The sequence below is a fragment of the Stomoxys calcitrans genome, chromosome 5 (genome assembly GCF_963082655.1).
Source record: "Stomoxys calcitrans chromosome 5, idStoCalc2.1, whole genome shotgun sequence".
Classification (NCBI taxonomy): Eukaryota; Metazoa; Arthropoda; class Insecta; order Diptera; family Muscidae; genus Stomoxys; species Stomoxys calcitrans.
In genome coordinates this window covers 144,190,620-144,208,576 of record NC_081556.1, presented here as the reverse complement: position 1 = coordinate 144,208,576, position 17,957 = coordinate 144,190,620, and the positions used below count along the sequence as shown (strand labels likewise).

The following is a 17,957-nucleotide window of genomic DNA, read 5'->3' as shown; positions in this document are numbered from 1 at the left end:
TCTCTACAGTGTCTGCATGGATGTTGTCTAGACCTGCTTGATGATCTTGAGGTTCTCTCTTGTAGCGCTGAACCTCACGCTCTAGATCATGTAGATCTACCTTAAGGCTTCTGGGCGGTGGATATCTATCCATAAAATGATGATTTGGATGGTATTTGTGATAACAGCCAAAAAGGTATTGCTTAGACAGCATGTAGTTATGTCTTCGCACTGGTAGGATCTCGATGGAGGTGGTCCACATGAGAACTGAGGAAACAGCCCCTCTCAGATCGGAGGGCGGCATTCTGAAAGATCTGAATAATATTCCACTGCGTGTCACAAAGTTGACGAGACCACACTGACGCTGCATAACTTACCACAGACCGGCCAATTGCTTTGTACGTGGTCAACAAGGTTTCTTTGTCTGCACCCCAAGTGCTGCCAGCAAGACAATAGACAAGTCTATTTCTTAATATCTTCAAACCGCTCCATGCCACTATTCCATACACGTAGACGGTGTATGTCCATATTGATTTGTTTGCAAAAATATTTTTTAAGCCACGATAAATTTCTTATCTGGCTCTTAGCCGAATCCTTGCACCGATCAGAGAGTCATTTAATGGGTCGATTGAGGATTGCAGCCTTACTTCACAGTTGCGTTGACGACCAAATTCGTTATAGAAATGTTCTTTTGAGTTGCAGTCCATAATGGATAATCTTTATAACTATCCAGAGGAGCTGTTAATATTTTCCCCCAATTTGGTTAAAGTTAAGCCTTACACTGATAGGGCCCAATCATCATGTCAATGTATTGTAGAATGTATAAAACTAAATTTTAAATTTTCGTATGCGAAAGTCTATTTTAATCATGATTACCAGAAACATTTGTTTTTGTTCTGAATGGAGTATACATATATAAAAGAAGTAGTATGGATAAAAATAAATTATATTTTCATGATATTTTATATTTTTGCAGCTCTTTCAATGGATTTTTGTTTGTATTGTTTGAATGTCGTTGAAAAGGATATCTTTTATTTAAAATGTTGGAAAAATATTGTTACATTTATATTGGCATGGTTTTGCTTATTTCTATTATAGTTTTTTTTATAAAGTAAAAAAATAAAATATTTCATTCATTGGTATTTTTATACCTTAACATACATTAATGATATTATAATTTTTCAATCATTTATCAATGGGAATGAATTTAAGCGAAACGGCAATTCATTGAAATACCGCTAGTGCGTGGTATTATTTGGCAGTCAACACCAGCTCCATCTGAACTTACAACATCGCCTCCAGGGCATTTGTAAACAAGTGGTTTATTCTAAAATAAACCAAATTAGTTTTACCCAAATAAAGTCAATTTGTGAATCTTACCTGTATTTCATGGATATCCTTTTGTAGTTTCATATCATATACGGGTTTATGAGTTGGAGGCTGAACATTCCTTCCTAAAAGGTCAAGCAGACGAGCGGCAAAAATGGGCATCGTGTCACCAGCCAGGTTTCCTTGGAAGCCCAGCAAATCCTTGACACTGTCACTTCCACTTGAAATCTGATTAGAATTTCCTTCTAAATTTAAAACAGCTTTAGCCTGAGGTGTAAGATTGCCAATAGGCATGCCCCTATTGTGAATGTCGTCACTTGCCGTTGATGGTTGTTGCAAACCAAATTTAAATTGATGCCCAGAATTCAAATTAATGGAATCGCTGGGACATTCGACTACCATATTTTTATTCTGAACGTGTGAGAACATTGATTCGTTGCCATTGATTGTTAGCCTCATATTTTTGCTGAAAAAAAGAGTTACTATTCTTGTCATTCCATTTGTAATAATTCGAGATATTGGCAAAAGACAAAGACAAATTATTTTTGTGTCCTAACGTTGGGGTTGGGAAAAAGCAATTTTCTTTTTATATTTTGCTGAACTCAAGTAACCACCTTAGGTATCACCAAAAAAATAAAAACTAAATGTAAAACCATGGAAAAAAAATAGTGTATGGATTGAAATTTTTGTCAGTTTTAGTACAGTAATCTGGAGGCCACAGTAGCGCAGAGGTCACCATGTCCCCCTATGACGCCAAACGGTACGAATTGGTGGAGCTGTCATAAAAAAAAATATGTACATTTAGGTATTAATCACCCTTATTATATATGTCGTAGTTGAATTTTCGCCTTCGACTTCTGGAAATTAAAGTTAATATATCATTGGCATTATGTGCAAAATCGAGTTGTTTGGTTTTTGTAATATATTGTATTATGCTTGCAAGTAGCTCATCTGTCAAGAATGCAAACACGTCGATTTTGTTCATAATACCGACAAACAAATTTAGGACCAATTTAAACCACGGAATGGGATAACTATAAGCACAACACAAGATGGAACTCCGGGCTCCGATTTCTTTGGTGTTTATAGTAATAGTGAGAAGATGCGTTGAGAGTTATAGGCCTCGGCCAACGGTTGCGTAGTTACAGTCATAGACAATCAGCGGTATCGAAAAAAAGAGTCTCAGTGAGAGGTTGGACGGCACCAGATCTTGCTTAAATACTGACCGCCTGTGATATTCGATATGACAAGGCGATAATTGGTGCCTTAAATAAGAAATAGCCATCTTGTTTCCGTTTGCTCACCTATTGGAGCTTGACCTCCACAGGAAATGTGGCTACAACAACAACAATAGTATTAACCATTATGAACTTCGCTGCCCTAAATTTCATATAAATAGTTGAAATTGAATTTAGTCTGCATATGTGACTTGCTATATATTGTAAATATACACACCAACGAACTTTTCTATTAAACTTGTACAATCCTTTGAGTTTTTTTTTTTTGGCTACTTACTTCATGTTCTGGCCTCGGTTACGTTGAATTCGACCATTGTTTACCATACCATTTCTTCCAAAATTTCCATTGTTATTAGTATTATTATTGTAGTTATTGAAAGTATTGTTCATTCTTCCACGGTTTCTATAATGACTTCCTCTGCCTCTATTGCGATTATTAAAATTATTGTAGCTAATATTTTGTCTTTTTATTATGGCATCCAATGGCAAAAGTGTGGGCAATCCACGTGGACGATCGGCAGAAGTGTTAGGAGCCATTAGACGATATTGGATTGCTGATAATTGTTGGGTATGGTTTTTGTTGTTATTTTGTTTGCTTTTCAATCGGTCACGCAAATCGTTTTGTTTATTGCTACAATCCAGATAGGACATAGAAGAATCTGGTCCCTTCCATATTCCCGTTTCGTACATGGTCGACGTAGTGCTATCCTTAGGAAGTCCATCCCCATTAATCATACTTAAATCGTCTTCTTCCTCATCCTCGTCAGGAATGCGTCTCCTTCCAAACTTGGCATCATTATTGGCACTTGATAATGCGCTGTTTTTGTTACTTCTGGTTGTACTTCCTCCCTCATTTGACTTTTTGGACATTTCAATATAATCGTCTAAAAATATAGCACAATTAGAAAATTTCTCAATATTTTGAAGGTACTAACCCAAGGACATGTCCATAGCTTCTTCTATTTTTAGTGCCATCCTTGCCAAGGTATTTTGTCCTTTTGTTGCCACGTCCGATCCAATCAACTGGAAATTAAAATTATTTTCAACTTTTTAACAATATCTCCAAAGCGAATTAAACCGATGAAAAATAGACGCGTTTTAAACCGTTATGTTACAACGTTGCCATTGGACTTAACTTAAAAAATAGAGCTGCCATATGAATTTAGTGTATACTTGAAGAGTATACTAGAAATAGTAGTTCATTGTTCTATTATTAAGTTTGTCCCTTTGGTACAATATCAAGGCGGATTAAATAAGTTGGTCTCACGTGAACAGCTGTTAACAACCGGCCAGGTTTGACGGTATTAAGATGTAAGATTTTTGTTTGCATTCTCATTTGTTATCTCCTTTCTCGCATATTCTCTGCTCATTTACGCACACGTATACACACACGCACACAAATTTCTTTGGGTGTGTTGGCAAAACGTCGATCAGCTTGATGACAAGATGGCGGATTGCACCATATGATTTGTGGTGGTAAATGCATTTTTAATAAAACTTAGAAAGAACTTTAATCGAATATACTTTTTTACACTTTTTTTCTAAAGCAAACTAAAAGTAACAGCTGATAACTGACAGATGAAAGAATGCAATTACAGAGTCACAAGCTGTGAAAAAATTTGTCAACGCCGACTATATGAAAAATCCGCAATTACTTTTTGGGCAACCCAATATACACACACACTACCAAAAGTCGTTGACAGACAGTGCACTTCGCGAGAAAAATTTTTTCTCAGCTGTTTAGGGTACACTACCTGGTAATTATGTCATAGTGAGTACAACTATCAAACTCCATATAAAAAACGTATAGGCTAAAAACATGTGAAATAAATAAATGCGTTTTTCAGACTAATGACTTAAAATTACACTTAACAGCAATAAATCATTATGTAATATAAAAGTAAAATTGAGTTAGTAAAAAATTTAATGTAATTGCGCTTAAAAAATTATGATATTTCGCTCAAGTTTTTCGCAAGAATTTCGAAAACTGAACAGAATATTCCCTTATTCCAAATGTTGAGCAAAGTATCCTCCATTAGGATTTGTGAATGAGTTTTTAATAAGCCCTGGCGATTTCGATAATTTTATATAAAAAAAAATCGATTATTATAAAAAAATCGAAGTGTGTGTGCGTTGGTTGGCTGGGTTCAATCTGCCTGCCTTTCTGTATTGTGTCGTGAACTGGAGCACGTGTTTTCTAAAATTCTTTGAAAGAGGATCCCAAAATGAACACCCGGTATAAAACGCGTGGAATAAAAAAAAATGAGATTGTCTTGTAAGTACCATTTTTTTTCCTTTGAGGCGAAATAAATTTACTGCTGTTAGATTTTATGTTTAACAATAGACAAACGTTTCGCCATATAGACTGCTTTATGTTTGAAGGGCATTTTTCAAAGCGTTATTGATTTGCTCTATAGAAATAAGCGATATTTGTTCATCTTTCGTTAGACTCCTTAGCAGTTATATATAATACGTTCCAAGGATATATATTACTTGGAATGTAAGACTCTTTGCTGCAATAGCAATTTGCTATATCTATCGCCGTGGAAAGAAATAAAAATCTTGCTGCGGTCTAGTAACTATTGCTACAAGTAGAATGTATTTGGATATAGTTGATTGCTGAATTTCGAACTTGAGTCGCTGGCATGAAGGTATTTTTCTTTGGTTAGTGCTTTTCTTTTAGTTCGAAGACTAATTTTTAACTTTTGCCCAAGCAATGCCCATCTGCCTAATGCATTTGCGGAGCATATGTATTTTGTAAAAGTTACATAACTATCAATTTGTTTCTATACTACCTACCTAAAAGAATAATTACTATTGGATTTTGGTTAATAAAATTATACCTATCTGTTATAATCTACATTTCAGATTGAAAGATGAAGCTGTACTTCATTAGGATGGGAACTAAGGTAAGTAATAGCTAAAATAACGATAAATAGCACAAAGGCACTGATGACTACGTTTTAAAACATATTTTCTGACATCTCTTATGAAAATTATTGATTTTATATAAACTTAACTGAAGAAAAAAAGTCAGGAATTTCCTTCCAAAACAAACTTTCAATGATTTTAACCATACTATTTTATGTCGTAGGTATGACGCGTAGACAGAAGATTGTACCAACGTGTTACTCGAAGATGATGGCAGGCAATCCAAGGTTAGTGTTTTAATTGTGGTTCAAATTCATTCGGCATGGCCCATTTTGAAAAGAAATTGGCAATGATGATTAGTTTTATATTTTCTGACATCTCTTATGAATATTCTTGATTTTATATAAACTTGACTGAAATATTACAATGTCGATAAAGACCTTGATACAAATTTGGAATCATTTTATTAATCAACTTCTTTTTTAAATTTTCAGCTCAAACGCTATAGACTTGTTTGTGATTGACCATTTGCATTCAGGTACTGTTTATATTTACTACCTATTCTTGATAAAAAAAAAATAATTTTAACCAGTCGAGCTACAGAGTCGCTGTTTGACAAGAAATACACTTACTTACAGTGCTAATTTTATGCTCGTACAACAAACTTCACTTTACTCAAGCAATACCCAAATTAATGTCGCAGATTTGCGGGGCATATTTTATTGTGAAGTGAACAGTTTTCAAATTAACCAATCTAAATGTTATTGTCATAGTATCTAAAGAGCTATTAGTTAATGTATTTATGTCTTATTTTTTTAGGTCAAACTGAAAGCAGGAGCCAAACATTAGACAGTCGAACACCCTTAAAGGTACTTGTTATTTTATTTTTACCCATTGGAATATAGCATTTCTTGATGATCTCATAAACCATTCACAGACACCGCATGTAGTTTTAAACCAAGGCAACCGGTTTCAATATTCTTTTGAAATATGGGAGTCTAGTTTAAAACAGTTGTGGATCATGGTTACTTATTGGCACTGATAATTCTAGACTTTAAAAAACACTCACTCATTGGTGTGCAAAGGTATCTAATACACTTTTACAATTACAGGTTCTGTTAAAGTTGTTGTTGTTGTAGTAGGAGTGTGTGGTACACTGAGGTGGCAGCCCTTGCCGATGAAGGAATTCATCGGGTCAATCCGGTACATACAACCGGCTGCCATGGGATTGCTCTGTTAAAGTTAATTGATGGCAGCTGATAACGTAGATGATTGCTGATGAAATTGAGGCCTACTCGGAACATGCATAGAATTAGCCTGAACAATTTGTAACCATTTACATAACAAAATAAAAAAGTAATAAACATTTGTATTCTGTACAAGATAAACTTTTTTCAAAGCTAATTATATTTATTGACAATATTTTTACCCTTCTTGCCTATTTCCAACGTTGTGTTAATTTTTCTTTCGAGATGAAAATCGAAAATTTTTATGCAGTGAAGAAAACCTATATTGATCCTTTTCGACCCCTTCGAAAGTGGGTCATCATCAGAAATCTTTTGGTGTGGGTTTTCAAACGTCGTACATTGCAGTAGCCAGTGGAGCCAAGATTGTCTAGCAGAAGACAAGAGATATCCTTGAATATCTGAAAGGATCGTTGAAAATTTGATTATCACATTTCTGCTTGTGCAGGTAGCGATCCCCTTTAAGCTTCCATAGCTGAGCAAGGTTATTACGACTCATAGAACCTATGGTTAGTTGCATTCTAAACTACATCTGTTTAACGAAAGAGTATGGAGCCTACTTTTACATTATTTTGTTCTTTACCACAATATATTTCAATTACCAAGCTGTCGAATAAGTTACAGAAAAACAGAAAATGTGAAACTTGTTTTCGACTACGAATGCAGTTATTTTCGCCGACGACATCGGGAATAAATTTGACCGAGTATCACAGATACTCATGCCCATATTCACGTAACATAATTCAGCTTTAACGTAGGTTTTTTTTGCCAATCTTCTTTATAGAACTGTCAAATAAACCTACTTTAATAATGCATTAAATTTTGTCAATACCGGTGTCAGGATTTAAGCAAGAGCCGTCTGGCCTCTACTCGATATCGCTGATTGCCCGTGACTCCATATATACAAGGAGCATTGCAACATCCGTCACCTGTGGACTCGTCTGGTAACTCTCAGCTGAGCTTTCCATGATAACAATAACATCGCACAAATCGGAGTTGAAAATCCAAACCGTGTGGTGTTCATACTTATCCCGGAACAGGTGGTTGTTGAGGCTTTAACGCAAAAGATGCACTACGTCATCCACAATAAAGAAAATAATTAAATACTGAGAAATGTTTAAAATGGAACATGATATTGCTATGTACTAATCCTTACTTAATTTGTAAACACGTACTTTCGCAGCAAAGTAAAATATAGTTTTTTTTAAATATTTTATTGTGCTAAAAGTCATTCTTTACGAGATTTGCTTTTTCCCGCAATGCCATTTCTTTCTCTTGATTTGCGATCATACGGTCACCTTTGGATTTTTTGCCTATTCCCAATTTAGGTAGGCCTCTGTTAAGGCCTTCTAGCAAAACGCAAGCCTTACAAGGTTGCTGTGATGACACAAACCCACAACGTTCGCATATTCCTCGTTTTGGTTTCTTAACTGTATCCTTAAATCGTAGCTGTTCGCCCGAATGTATTATATCCATTATCACAGAAGGCCTAACCTTTTCCAAATCTTTGAGGAAAGCCCGTGCATGTCCTCTATATGCATTTGGAGCAAATATGCATTCAGTCGAAAAGTACACAAGTTTCTTATAGTGGGCATACATGACAATTTCCTTTTCGTACGTATACTTAAGAGGCTTTACTCTTGGTATAGAATCTTCACTTCCACCAGTTCTTATGTCGGTACATCTACTCAAGCGTGCTGTGTCGCCTCGAAGTATGTTCATTAGGACAGTTTCAGCTATATCATCTGCATTGTGGCCGGTTGCTATACTGTCCACTTCCAATAATTTTGCACCTCGATCTAGCGCTTGTCGCCTAAACACACCGCAGAATGTACAATTGTTAGATCGTCCGATTTGGGCAACAATTCTGTCCATTGTCCAGCCGTAGAGTTCCTCATATGAAAGAATTTTCAAAGACATTTTATAGTCATCCCGATTCTGCTTTACCGTTTCCAAACTATCGTCACGATATCCTGTTATACCTTCATCAATAGAGAGAAGAACCAACTCAAGACCGTAATTGTGGCGTTCATTCAGTAGCTTTAAAACATGTGCCAATACTGTGGAATCTTTGCCACCACTAGCAGCGACAGCCACCTTCTCTCCTTGCTTAAATAGTTTGCTAGTAGTTATTGTGTGATGAATTTCTGCCTCGAAGGCAGCAAAGAAACATTCTTTGCACAAAGCATCGGACGTTTTTGGCCGCTAAAAAGTGTGAAGTAAACAAATTTGTTACTGATCCTTTCAGGGATTGAGACTTTCTATTAACATTACCTTAAGAACAGCCTTGTTTCCGCAGTTGGATTTACAAAATATGGGCATTATAATATTAATGTTTATTATTAATTTCAACACGTTTTATTATTTACATGCTTCTTCTTTACTAAAAAACCTCATCCCTAAATGGAGCTTTAGAAAAATGTGTCTGTCACAGGCTGCGTTTGTTTTAAAGTGGTTCTATACAGTACAAATGACGACTAATTGGTTATGATAAGGTTTGTTTCATCTATCCCATGGTACAATTGGTCAAAGAACGATTTTCGGAAATTTTGCCCCCCCCCCCCCCAAAAAAAAAACGGTATTATCAGCCTTTAGAGCGTTCTCTATTTCTTCTGACGAATGACTGTTGTCAGTCGAATGAAATCAACCCCAATTTTATGATTTAACTAGCTTTCTCACAACTTTAACAATTTTTACGCATAAAAATATCAGCATTTGTTCAAATTTGTATGGATTATGTCATACGAAAATAACATACAGGTGTGATAGCAAAAATGATGAATCGTATGTGAATTGACCATTTTGACAAACATTTTCAATTACATGTGAAAGTGGCATGTCATGAGACTTAATTTTTCCACACACTTTCTGCACAAGTACACATACTCGTGAAAATTTATTTGAGTGTGTTGACAACAACGCTCATTCTGTAAATCAGCTTGGTCTGTTCCCAAAACACTCTTATTATCTGTCAATCGGTCTATCTCAAGATGACTCATCCTACATACAAAAATTCGACAAACGCACATTTACAACCATTTAATTAGGTTAGGGCCCCAAAATAAATGGTGTCAAAATAAAATATATACAGCTGTTTGCGTGACATTGAAATAAAATCCAATGCAATTGAGACGACAATAACTTTTGTAAGAACTCCTAAAAAACGTAATAGACACAATTGAGATTTGTAAATAGTGAAGCTGCCAACGAAAATAAGAAGTGCCAAAGAATATATTTCGTCCAAATGATTTTTTACAAATAGCAAATTGAAATTGTATTGCTTTTATAATTTTCAAGAAACACAACAAAGAAAAAGGTTCCTATTCCAGCATGGGCAATGCAGGCAGTTCTAGTATGCACAGGGAGCGTCACAAGTCTAGTGACCTCTCTACACCCAATTCACCTTTTCAGCGTGGCGGGGATGTGGGTGCTGCAGCCGTAAGTGGTGGTCAGGCATTCACGTTTGATAAAAAACGCGATTCAGTATTGCAGGGCGGTTCGTCACAAGAAGACGACGAGACAACATCCGAACCGTACTACACGAAGATAGGCAAAACAACAAACGAACAAAGTGCTGCTTCTGCCGACCCTGAGTTCAGTACAACTGAATCGCGCATACGCTCTAGTACCATAACAGAGGGAACTAACGCCACAAAGGAAGAGATGATGACTTCACAGCCAAGTGAGTCCAATACCAATGACAAAGATGACGAAACCCTAAAGGTCCAGGAAGGTAGCGATGATTTGGATCCGCAAGATTTAAAGAATCCCTCGCTGCCCACTGTCTTAAGGTGGGATGGGGGTGGCCATAATGTTATGATCTGTGGCACGTTCACCAAATGGAAGCCAATACCTATGGTTCGAAGCCATGGCAACTTTGTGACAATTATTGATTTGCCCGAAGGAGATCACCATTACAAATTTTTCGTCGATGGAGAATGGAAACATGATCCAAAATTGGTAAGTCTAATAAATAAACTTGACACGCTGATAAGCAGTTTGAAACAAATCAATATTCTTGACAGCATAAGGGTAAATAACAATAACATACTACGTAAAAAACTGCCAATGTTTGTTTTTGCTATTGCTTTCCATCTTTCTTTGTTGTGCAATAATCAATTAACATATTGATGAGAATTCTTTACAAAACATAAACAAAGTGAAGAACATCAAAAGTTGCCGTAGTGGTTTTTACTTTTAATTGACTTTATTCATCCCGTTTGAAGGGTTTTACCAATTGCATACGATATTTAGATTTTAAACAAAAACAACAGAATTATCGCTACTTGGTATGGGTTAATGTTATCTTTGCAAAACATTTTAATCTATTCAAATTCTATATGACAAAGATGCCAATGAAGCATTTTAGTGTTTAGTGGCGGTGGCTATTTTCCTACCTGATGTCTTACTTACCATTGCGTAATAACGACTATCTCAGCACTTGTTAGCTTAGGCTCTGAACAAATGTAGGCCAATTCGAATTTTGTTTTTAAATGAATTCAAATATATTTTTGTCATTGAAAATAAAACAAACTCGAAGCAGCTATTCAGTTTCAGGCTAACATGTAAAGAGATGTATTATACTGTGCCATTCTAATAGAGATACATATTTACAAATTTCTATGTTGTTGCCTCATATTTGCATATGGGGATAGCGATTCTGGCCAGTCTCCTATTGAAGAGCAAGCTCATTCCGGAAATGATTATGTTTGCTTTGTTGTTGTCGGTATACACAAGTCTTAATTAAAAACCTGAGCAAAGATCTTACATGGCTTAAGAGGAATTGTCATATTGTGTTTATTATTTTGGCTAGGTTGAAGAATACGAAACTGGCAAACTTATTCACTCGGAGTCTTTAGGTCCATTGTGTTCGTCCTAGAAGAGACAAAAAAAAAAGACAAAGGATATATACAGAGATCCACAATAACGCTGAACCCACCTGTAGATGAAAGGAAAGGAGAATGGAGGAATGAGCTAACAGAGAGAAGCTCCCATAAGCAAGAGTTTCATAAGGTCAATCACTTCAAGTTGTTCCAATTGCCCAGCAAGTTCTCAACCATAAAGGCACAAAAACGGTTCGATAGTTCCTAAACCTGTTGTTGTTGTTGATGTAGCAGTGTTTTGTACACTGAGGAGGCAGCCCTTTCGGATGAAGAACTCCATCGGGTTAATCCGGTACGTACAACCGGCTGCCTGTAATCTGGCATTGCAATGAACCATCAGGACTCCTGCCTGAGCGCATGCTTCCTCAAACTCTCGAAGTCTGAACCTTCAGCACTGTCTCACTGTCCTCGTATATCATGAAAGCCTGATCGGACAGCCGTTCCTGCGTTGACATCGTAATTAGAGTTATCGGGACCATGATGATCAACCCGTCACCAAGGAAAGACTATCCCGATACATCATACATCACGCCGCATATAGACTCGTTGCTTTCGTTTTGTATGATATTTCGGCTCTTGGAATGAAAATGGTGTAACAAACAGAACAAACATCGTTGTGTTTTACATTTAACATCAATGTCCATATTACTTGTTATCGGCTGATGTTGTTGTTGTTGTAGCAATGTGTTGTACACCGAGACGGCAGCCCTAGCCGATTAAGGATTCCATCGGGTTAATCTGGTACGAACTGCCATGCTGCCTTGGGATTGTTGTTATAGCAGTTAGTTGTGCTCTATCTTTCGTTTGTTTGATTCTGTTGAGTATCCAGACTCAGGAACTCTGCGATTAAGATGGGGTGCGTCCAGAGGGATCTGAGTCTGAATCGAGGGGGTCTGGGTGAGCAGTTAAACAGGTGACGTGTGTCCTGTGGTCCCTGCTCACGATCGGGACATACATCTAGCCCGTCGGCATCAATCCTTGCTCTGTAGGAGTTGAGGCGGCTGCATTTGCTGGATCGTAATTGAGTCAGAACTACTCTGGTTTGTTGGGGGAGGTCAATTTCTTCAGGTGCAATGGGAGGCAGTTGTTCTCCAAGAACCACATTCGCTCCTTAGCGATCCACCGCATATGCTACTGTGTCTGCATGAATGTTGTCTAGACCCGCTTGATAAGCCGCCTGATCTAGTGGATCTCACTCTAGATCATGTAGATCTACCTTCAGGCTTCTGGGCGGTGGATACCTATCCTCAAGATGATGATTTGAATGGTCCTTGCGATAACTGCACAGAAGGTATTGCTTAGACGCCATGTAGTTATGTATTCGCTCTGGTATGATCTTTGTCTCCTGATGGAGTTGGTCTACGTGAGAACTGAGGAGACAGTCCGTCGCAGTTCGAAGAGCGGCATTCTGACAGATTTGAATATTATTCCAATGGGTGTCAAATAGCTGAAGAAACCATAGAGGAGGTTAGGTAGAGGAGAAACAGTGCCGGTGATATCACCCTGCTCTTTACGGCGTTTCGATTTTTTATCCCTAAATTCCACAAATGACGACCGACCAAACAGATAGTTCGCTAAGTAGTGTTTCAGGCCTGGCTGGAGGGATGTATTGGCGATATCCTCAAATAGTTTGACCAGTGCAACTAGGACCGTCCTTACACATGACCTGGGCTGATTTAAGCCACGGCAATTTTGTGCGGTGATGGCATGCAAAGCAGTTGTTGTGCTATGCAGTCTTCGCTCGAACATCATCATTTTCAGGCTTCAGTAGCGGGATCACTCTACCCATCTTCCAGACATCGGGTGCTATAAGAGTGTTCAAAGATAAATTGAGGAAAGTTATAAGGTAGTCGACTCCACGTTAATCCAGATTCTTCAGTATCAGTGCGGAGATTCCGTCGGGGCCCAACACCTTGGATGACTTGGCGCCTCGGATGACATTCGTAACTTTGTCCACGGTAAAGCGTGATGGCTGTTCTTCGGCTTGGAGACCAAGGATATGACGAATGACTCTCCTCCTTGCCCTATTACTTTCGGGATGCACAATAAATTGACGATTGAACAACCTGGCGTCTCCAAAAGTGAATGAGGTCCTGTCATCCCCTTTATTGGGGTTCGAAAGTGGCTTAACAGTAGACCAAAGCTTGCCTAAACCGGCCTCAAATTCCGCTTATGTTCGTTGACTACCCTGTTTATTTGCAGATTCAACTTGTTGATTCTGGGGTTAGTGGGGTCAGTGCAACGAATCCCATAACGCTCGTCTGCGAATACCACTGCCTGCGCCGAGCAATTGGGACGCACTTGGGGTATTCGACCGGCTGGTGTAAAGCGAGCAGCTGCTGCGTTAATGATGTCTCGGAATTTCCTAACGGCAACTAGCACATTTAAGAGGGGTGTCACTTCACTGAAGCGCATTGTTGTGCTCTCTGAAGACGACCCAATGGCCTTCTTTTGAATGATAAACGTCTGGCGCTCAGAGGTGATGAAGTCACAAGGGTGGTCGGTCGATGGTGAGAATTATGGGAAGGTGGTCTGATCTCAAAGAAATGACGGCTCGACAGCTTACATCACTCAGGAGATTAGGGGATGGAATGGAAATGTCTGGCGAGCTGCTGCACCTCCTCGTAATCCTAGTGGGGGCATCGTCATACACCGTCCAAAAAGGTGGAGCCTTCAATCTGCTCCGTCGGCTGATATTACATGCTGATGATAACTATTAAGTTGTTGTTTGTATTGTTGTTGTTGTCATAGCCACATTCGCCAATGAAGGTAGCAGTCCTCGTCAGGTTCCAATAGGTGAGCAAGCTCGTTCCATTCCATAGGACATAATCCCATAGCAGCTGGTTGTACTGACCGCATGATTATGATAACTATAAAGTTGTTGTTGATGTTTTTGTTGATGATGATGATTATGTTGTTGTTGTTGTTGTCATAGCCACATTCGCCAATGAAGGTAGCAATCCTCCTCAGGTTCCAATAGGTGAACAAGCTCGTTCCATTCCATAAGACCCAATTCCATGGCAGCTGGTTTTACGTACCGGATTGACCCGACGGATTCCTTCATCGGCAAGGGCTGGCGCCTCCGTGTACCACACACTGCTACAACAACAACATTCCATAGGACCGATCCCCGTAGCAACATAATGGCCATTGGTTATTTAAAGGTGCCAATAGTTCGCCTTGTCATATCAAGTATGACAAGTAAAGGGTGATTTTTTTGAGGTTAGGATTTTCATGCATTAGTATTTGACAGATCACGTGGGATTTCAGACATGGTGTCAAAGAGAAAGATGCTCAGTATGCTTTGACATTTCATCATGAATAGACTTACTAACGAGCAACGCTTGCAAATCATTGAATTTTATTACCAAAATCAGTGTTCGGTTCGAAATGTGTTCATTCACCGTAACGTTGCGTCCAACAGCATCTTTGAAAAAATACGGTCCAATGATTCCACCAGCGTACAAACCACACCAAACAGTGCATTTTTCGGGATGCATGGGCAGTTCTTGAACGGCTTCTGGTTGCTCTTCACTCCAAATGCGGCAATTTTGCTTATTTACGTAGCCATTCAACCAGAAATGAGCCTCATCGCTGAACAAAATTTGTCAAAATTTGAACACATTTCGAACCGAACACTGATTTTGGTAATAAAATTCAATGATTTGCAAGCGTTGCTCGTTAGTAAGTCTATTCATGATGAAATGTCAAAGCATACTGAGCATCTTTCTCTTTGACACCATGTCTGAAATCCCACGTGATCTGTCAAATACTAATGCATGAAAATCCTAACCTCAAAAAAATCACCCTTTACTTAGTATTTAGGCAAACACCCGGTGCCATACGGCCTCTCACCAAGACTATCCACTCGATACCGCTGACTGTTCGCGACTGCAGTTGCAGCTACTCCGTACGGATCACTAAACTATCTGCCACATATGGACGTGCCTGGTAACTATCAGCTTCTCATGATAACGATGGACACCACACAAATCGGAGCTCAGAGTTCCAGCCTGTGTGGTGCTCATTGTTATCTTGTACCATATACAGGGTTACTTTGAACTGGAATACGTCTGACTTGCACTGGATAGAACAAAAACAAAACACGGCAAAAATCTCCCTAAGCCATGGAAACAGTCTATCGAAAACAGTTTGCAATGGAAATTTAGTGAACCTGAAAAATTAATCCAGTGTTTTAAGCTATTTAATTATTGGGTTGCCTATAAAGTAATTGCGGATTTTTTAAAAGAAAGTAAATGCATTTTTAATAAAACTTAGAATGAACTTTAATTAAATATATAATTGCCATTTTGTTCGATAACCTTTTGCCATCTTCCTGGCAAATTTAGTATTCCACGCTCATAGAACTTCTGGCCTTTATCTGCAAAAAACTGAACCAAGTGCGATTTTATAGCCTCATCATTGCCGAAAGTTTTACCATTTAAGGAGTTCTGCAAAGATCGAAATAAATGGTAGTCTGATGGTGCAAGGTCAGGGCTATATGGTGGATGTATCAAAAGTTCCCAGCCAAGCTCCCTCAGTTTTTGGCGAGTGACCAAAGATGTGTGCGGTCTAGCGTTGTGCTGGTGGAATATGACACTTTACGATTGACCAATTCTGGTCGCTTCTCCTTGATGGCTGTATTCAATTTGTCCAATTGTTGACAGTAAACATCCGAATTAATCGTTTGGTTCCTTGGAAGCAGATCAAAATATTCCACACCATTCCAATCCCACCAAACAGACAGCATAACCTTCTTTTGGTGGATATCAGCCTTTGAAGTGGTTTGAGCAGGTTCACCAAGCTTGGACCATGATCGTTTTCGACTAACGTTGTTGTAAACAATCCATTTTTCATCTCCAGTTATGATTCGTTTTAAAAACGGATCGAATTCATTGCGTTTAAGGTGCATATCACAAGCGTTGATTCGGTTTGTTAAATGAATTTCTTTCAATACATGTGGTACCCATATTAAATTTGACGCCAAACAAACAAATGTAAACAAAATTTCGCGCACTTTTTTCTAAAGCAAGCTAAAAGTAACAGCTGATAACTGACAGAAGAAAGAATGCAATTACAGAGTCACAAGCCGTTGAAAAAATTTGTCAACGCCGACTATATTACTACTATTGGGTTGCCCAAAAAGTAATTGCGGATTTTTTAAAAGTAAATGCATTTTTAATAAAACTTAGAATGAACTTTAATCAAATATACTTTTTTTACACTTTTTTTCCAAAGCAAGCTAAAAGTAATAGCTGATAACTGACAGAAGAAAGAATGCAATTACAGAGTCACAAGCTTTGAAAAATTTGTCAACGCTGACTATATGAAAAATCCGCAATTACTTTTTGGGCAACCCAATATATTACAATGGGATATAAATGGGATATAAATGCAGTTTATCTTAACTCACTTAACTCACACTATGACTATCAAGTAAAATGAACTTTCAATTTTGAACATTTTCTTTTTATAAACACTAATGATATTTGATGCATTTTTTATAACTTTGTTTTTCTCTGTAGAAAAGTGTTGAAAACGATTCTGGCGAGACCACAAATTTAGTATCAGTACGCCAATCAGACTTTGAAGTATTTCAAGCCTTGGCCAAAGACAGTGAGAATGCTGTGAATAATGCTGACAAAGAATATTCTCAGGAAGTTCCACAGACAAAGCCATGGGAAAAAGTATCCGGTCCACCAATATTGCCACCGCATTTGTTGCAGGTTATATTGAACAAAGATACACCACTATCGGTATGTGTAAAAATATAAGATGGCCCTTTAATGTAACAATCATTTATATGGTTTTTAATTAATCTTTCTCATTTTACAGTGTGAGCCTACATTGTTGCCTGAACCCAATCATGTAATGTTGAACCATTTATATGCTCTTTCAATTAAGGATGGTGTAATGGTCCTAAGTGCCACACACCGTTATCGCAAGAAATATGTCACCACATTGTTGTACAAGCCCATTTAAGTTTTTAAAGTGGTTATGGCTATTGCTTACCACAGGAAGATAATGCTTCAGTTATTATTATACAATTTCAACATACATGTATACCCAGATAACAATAACTAACAAATTTATATATTCTTATTAACTATTGATGTATGTATGTAAGTAAACAGTAATTATAAGAAAAAATCGAACTGCAATTATAAATTTTGCTCCCTATTTTCTAAGCTAATTTTGATGGTCACAAGTTTTTTGATTCGATATTCTAGATTTTCTTAAAATCAGATTCAGCTGTTAATGTTCGAATTATGACGTAGATATATTTTGTCCTCCAATACTGTTTAAATAAATTTTTGTTTTTCTTTAACAAGTCAAAAACAAAATTTTACATACTCTGTAGATTCAGTTTTAGAAAACAAACAAATGAAAATCTAAATCTTACTCTAATTTGT

At 37.7% G+C, this 17,957-nt stretch overlaps 3 protein-coding genes and 1 long non-coding RNA gene across 4 annotated transcripts; 2 read left to right on the top strand and 2 right to left on the bottom strand.

Moving 5' to 3' along the window:
* Positions 1–991: 991 nt before the first annotated feature.
* On the bottom strand, positions 992–3,644 carry LOC106085396 (probable serine/threonine-protein kinase clkA). The gene is made up of 4 exons (XM_013249620.2): positions 3,482–3,644; positions 2,824–3,430; positions 1,360–1,774; positions 992–1,306 (listed from the first exon to the last, which is right to left on the bottom strand). Exons 1-4 carry the CDS (start codon positions 3,519–3,521, stop codon positions 1,187–1,189), a joined length of 1,182 nt encoding a protein of 393 aa, XP_013105074.2. The 5' UTR covers positions 3,522–3,644; the 3' UTR covers positions 992–1,186.
* A 1,048-nt stretch (positions 3,645–4,692) lies between these two features.
* Positions 4,693–5,889, top strand: LOC106085398 (uncharacterized). The gene is made up of 3 exons (XR_009398430.1): positions 4,693–4,821; positions 5,415–5,455; positions 5,641–5,889. It is a non-coding gene; the product is annotated as an uncharacterized LOC106085398 (long non-coding RNA).
* A 1,888-nt stretch (positions 5,890–7,777) lies between these two features.
* Positions 7,778–9,059, bottom strand: LOC106085397 (cytoplasmic tRNA 2-thiolation protein 1). Its single transcript, XM_013249621.2, has 2 exons — positions 8,936–9,059; positions 7,778–8,866 (listed from the first exon to the last, which is right to left on the bottom strand). Exons 1-2 carry the CDS (start codon positions 8,981–8,983, stop codon positions 7,883–7,885), a joined length of 1,032 nt encoding a protein of 343 aa, XP_013105075.1. The 5' UTR covers positions 8,984–9,059; the 3' UTR covers positions 7,778–7,882.
* Positions 9,060–9,745: 686 nt separating this feature from the next.
* On the top strand, positions 9,746–17,875 carry LOC106085420 (5'-AMP-activated protein kinase subunit beta-1). Its single transcript, XM_013249655.2, has 3 exons — positions 9,746–10,621; positions 17,070–17,300; positions 17,380–17,875. Exons 1-3 carry the CDS (start codon positions 9,992–9,994, stop codon positions 17,524–17,526), a joined length of 1,008 nt encoding a protein of 335 aa, XP_013105109.2. The 5' UTR covers positions 9,746–9,991; the 3' UTR covers positions 17,527–17,875.
* The last annotated feature ends 82 nt before the right edge of the window (positions 17,876–17,957 follow it).

Coding starts and splice junctions, on each gene's coding strand:
- LOC106085396 (XM_013249620.2), bottom strand. CDS start 3,521: ATGGCACTAAAAATAGAAGAAGCTATGGACATGTCCTTGG. Junction 3,431..3,481: donor AGCTATGGACATGTCCTTGG/GTTAGTACCTTC, acceptor CTATATTTTTAG/ACGATTATATTGAAATGTCC. Junction 1,775..2,823: donor AACCGAGGCCAGAACATGAA/GTAAGTAGCCAA, acceptor TCTTTTTTTCAG/CAAAAATATGAGGCTAACAA.
- LOC106085397 (XM_013249621.2), bottom strand. CDS start 8,983: ATGCCCATATTTTGTAAATCCAACTGCGGAAACAAGGCTGTTCTTAAG. Junction 8,867..8,935: donor GAAACAAGGCTGTTCTTAAG/GTAATGTTAATA, acceptor CACACTTTTTAG/CGGCCAAAAACGTCCGATGC.
- LOC106085420 (XM_013249655.2), top strand. CDS start 9,992: ATGGGCAATGCAGGCAGTTCTAGTATGCACAGGGAGCGTCACAAGTCT. Junction 10,622..17,069: donor GGAAACATGATCCAAAATTG/GTAAGTCTAATA, acceptor TTTTCTCTGTAG/AAAAGTGTTGAAAACGATTC. Junction 17,301..17,379: donor ACAAAGATACACCACTATCG/GTATGTGTAAAA, acceptor CTCATTTTACAG/TGTGAGCCTACATTGTTGCC.